Below are 3741 nucleotides of genomic sequence, written 5' to 3' on the forward strand. Positions count from 1 at the left end.
GGGGAGATGCCGATGACGTCGCCGCCGCTCCGAGCCCCCGCCCGGGGGCTGCGGCGCGAAGGGCGCCTTCAGCTCGCACTCGGAGCTCTCCGACTCCAGCGCCTCCAGCTCCTCCAGGTCGCTGAGCTCCAGCTCCTTCTCCTCCYTGCCCGTGGGCTCTGCGGGGGAGAGGGACAGCAAAAACAAGACACGCGGTCACTGTCGGCGCTGCGCTGCCCCGCGGCGGCCCCCGGCCCGGCCCGCCCCAAGGGCCGGCTGGCTGGCCCAGCCCCGCCGCCCCCTCGCTAGGTGCCTGGGTTTAGCAGGGTACCCTCGGCTTTCTCGCTCTTTAGCGCGTCTTCCTGAGAGCCCTCCTCCTCCTCCTCCTCCTCGTAGGGCCGCTTCTCGTCCGAGCACTTGTTCCGCGGGGGCCAGGTCATCTTGTTTTCCTTTTTGAGGCGCCGGCGGGCGTTGGCGAACCAGGTGGAGACCTGGGTGAGGGTCATCTTGGTGATGATGGCCAGCATGATCTTCTCACCCTTGGTGGGGTAGGGGTTCTTGCGGTGCTCCTGCAGCCAGGCCTTGAGGGTGCTGGTGGTCTCCCGGGTGGCGTTTTTCCGCCGCGTCCCGCCGTCCATCGTGCTGTACCTGCGGGCACCGAGAGCACCCGCCGTGTGACACAGCCACCTTGCCCCCCACGGACCCAAGGGCACCCCCCCCCCCCCCGCGGTGCCGAGGGCTTCCCGGGTCCAGGCATCAGGGACTGGACCAGAGAGGCAGGGAGATGGGCAAGGACAGCTCGGCTTTCAGGGCCGACCTGGCTCCAGAGCCCAGGCCAGGGAGGAAGCAAGGACGGACGGCTTGCTTAGCAAGGAGCAGCACCGGGCAATGCAAATTCCCACTGTGCACTAGCATTCGTGTCGAAAAAAAGGGAAGAAAACGCCTGCCTTTATTCACGACAAACTCTGTTCCAACGTTTTGGAGAGCAGGAAAATCCCAAGTAATAGAAATACATTTCCTCTCACTCCTTTGCTTAGTAAACTCTCCTACCCTTTTGTTCCTGAAATTGTAACGCAGATGACGCTGGGCTGCACCTGAATATTTAATGCACATCCTCCAGGAAAGGTCACTGGCGCCCAATGGGCCTCAGAGGGGGAAATGGTGTAAGTGGCTCTGTGCTGCTTTAAAACTAATAAACATACCAAAGATACAAGCCCGACTCCATGCGGGAAAAGCTAATTAAAGCACACGTCGACAGGGACACAGCCTCCCCGCGCCGTTCAAAGGGCCAAGGCCTTTCCCCGTTAATTTTCCCAGTAATCCCAGTTAATTCCCCGCCTCCCCCCCCCCCGGTGGGCCTCGGCCGCTCCGACCACGCCTCGGGGTGCGCAGAGCCCCTCTCGCTGCTCACGGTGGAGGGCGAGCAAAGAAGAGCCTTGCGCCTGGGCGCAGATCTGCGCGCCTTACCTGTCATACTGGTACTGGCTGAGGGTGTGATCGTAAGGGTAGTAGGCAGCGGCCGGGGCGATGCCCGCATGCGCAGACCCGCTCCCCTCCTTGGCCTCGAAGCTGTTCTGCAAGAGAGACCCGCCGCGCCCTGAGCCGAGGGGCCCGCGCCGCTCCGCGCCCCGCCGCGTGACGCCACCGCCCCGCCGGCTGCGTCACCGCCCGCCGCCGTGAGGTCAGACCGCCGCGGCCGGGCGAAGGGGTGGAGGGGGGGTCGAGGCGGCCCCGCTCCGCAGCGCTCAGAGCCGAGCGGGCTGCCAGGAGGAGAAAGGGAGTTGGATGTGATGCCTCGCTCCAGCCTCTCTGCAGCCGGCGAGATCAATAGGTTCATTAACTCGCACTGTAATGATGCCCCCCTCCCCCCAAAAAAAAGAAAAAAGAGAGGAAAAAAAAGAAAGCTCATCGGGAAGAGTGCATCGATTATTGCGAGCCCGGGGATGTGCCGCTGCGAGCCATCCGCCCAGCTCAGTTCTTCGCGCTGGGTCGTCACACCGGCAGGCGCGACTTTTAATTGCGTTATCATGAGAATGATAACAGACTTCAATATTTAATAGCCATGGAGTTCAGCGCGCTGCCCTTCGGCGCCGGTGGCCGGAAAGAGGCTGCCGTGCGGGAGCGCGGGCGTTTGGAAACCAAGGCGAGCCGCACAGAACTGCCCGCCTGGCCAGCAGCTCCCCTTCCCGCTAACCGCACGGATTTCGAGGTTTCTTACCAAAGAGTAGAAGGCAGAGGCTTCGGTGCCGTAGGTGACGTAGTTGCCGTAGCCCTGGGTGCCGGTGTAGGGGTTCCCGTAGACGCCCAGGGCGGCGGCCGAGTTGAGCTCGTGGCGGGCGGTGGCCAGCAGCCGGCTTTCGTACACCGGGCAATAGACGGGGGTCTGCGCCGGAGCGGCGGCCCCCGAGTCGGCCAGCGGCCGTCCGCCCGACTCGCAGCACGTCGTCAGGGAGTTGGTGGTCATCAGGAACTGAGGGGAGACACAGGGCACTCAGGGGGGCTTCCTGCACCGTGGCCAGGTTTCCAGGGCTGAGCTTTGCCCCCCACCCGGCCCCCCTTCCGTCTTTTGCTTCGGTCGGGGTGGAAATGTGCCCGAGAAACGCAGAGGTGCAAGGATTTTGTCACATCGGTCGCTCCAGCCCCTTGCTTTTAAAAACTAACTTTTCAGGTGTGTTCTGACGGGACTGGATTGACATTGTTTTTCTCCTCTTGCAGCACAATGCTTTCCATCTGCGTTTTTAAATCTTTTTTTTTTTTTTTTCTAAATCACTCATGCGTATTTATTTTGACGGCAGGCTTGTAACAGCCATACATGCATCCGTTATTAACCTGCTTTTTAAATACATCCCATTGTGTTTCTACAGTTAAGAACTTAGTACTTTTCTGTTTAATTGGGTAAACAGTAAATTTAATCGGAAAAGAGAAAAGACTGCTCGGGGGGAGAGAGGGGGTGKGGGCTGGGGGATGCCTTACTCCCCTTCTCACCTCCCTCGTCTCTGTCATCCTCCCCCACCCATCATTATCACCCAAAACACCCTAAATCCCGAGTGTTCCTCCCATTTAAAAATATGTGCACGAGATATAACTTAAGCATCTTGCAAACATGCTGAGTGAGTAACCGATTTCACGCTTTCACATGCTAGAAAGGATCGCTGCAGCTTTTAGCGCTGAACGGAAGTAATCAATAATGACTGAAATTCAATCAATTAATGTTTGTAGACAAAGTCTTACCTGGGGTGCAGAGGAGTAAGGGTAGCCAAACTGAGGATATGACATGGTACAGAGGCTCCCAGTTATCTAGAAACAAGGCGAGACGTCTGATCTGCACGCTATTGCAGCCTTGCTCTGCTCTGTTGTACCAATTGATTGGTAACCACAGGTCCCTAGATGCTTATAGGACGAAGCAGAAGACCACATTTAATTTAATTACATGAAATCCTAAACTTTTCTTTTTTTTTTAACCAAAGAAAAAAAATATATAGTGATTTTAGCACGTTCCCCTCTACAGCTACGAAACAGAAATAATTGTTACGTGTGGGCTCTGAGACTGTCAAACGTGATGGCAGAAATACATATTTTGCACCCACGGAAAAAGAAAGGGGGGAACAAGAGGGGGGGGGGAAGAAAAGTAGTTCAAGTACATCAAGTCAGCAGCACGTTGTTTTAAAAGAGTCGAGCCTCTGACGTCACGTAAAACCTATTCAATTAACCTGCCTGTAAGTTTAACATGCGTTTTCGGGAGCCTTTGCGTTGGTGTGGAAA

General features: G+C 57.0%; 1 protein-coding gene across 1 annotated transcript in view; it reads right to left on the reverse strand.

The window, feature by feature from the left end:
• IRX4 (iroquois homeobox 4) overlaps nt 1-3255 on the reverse strand; it is a 4004-nt gene extending 749 nt beyond the window's left edge. The window contains exons 1-5 of the mRNA XM_026077536.1: nt 3211-3255; nt 2198-2449; nt 1447-1553; nt 311-627; nt 58-158 (exon numbers count right to left, since the gene is read on the reverse strand). Of these exons, the coding sequence (XP_025933321.1) occupies nt 58-158; nt 311-627; nt 1447-1553; nt 2198-2449; nt 3211-3255 (822 nt within the window). The remainder of the gene's footprint in view (nt 1-57; nt 159-310; nt 628-1446; nt 1554-2197; nt 2450-3210) is intronic.
• Between the last annotated feature and the right edge of the window lie 486 nt (nt 3256-3741).

The sequence above is a fragment of the Apteryx rowi genome, unplaced genomic scaffold (genome assembly GCF_003343035.1).
Source record: "Apteryx rowi isolate R43461 unplaced genomic scaffold, aptRow1 scaffold_458, whole genome shotgun sequence".
NCBI classification, from domain to species: Eukaryota; Metazoa; Chordata; class Aves; order Apterygiformes; family Apterygidae; genus Apteryx; species Apteryx rowi.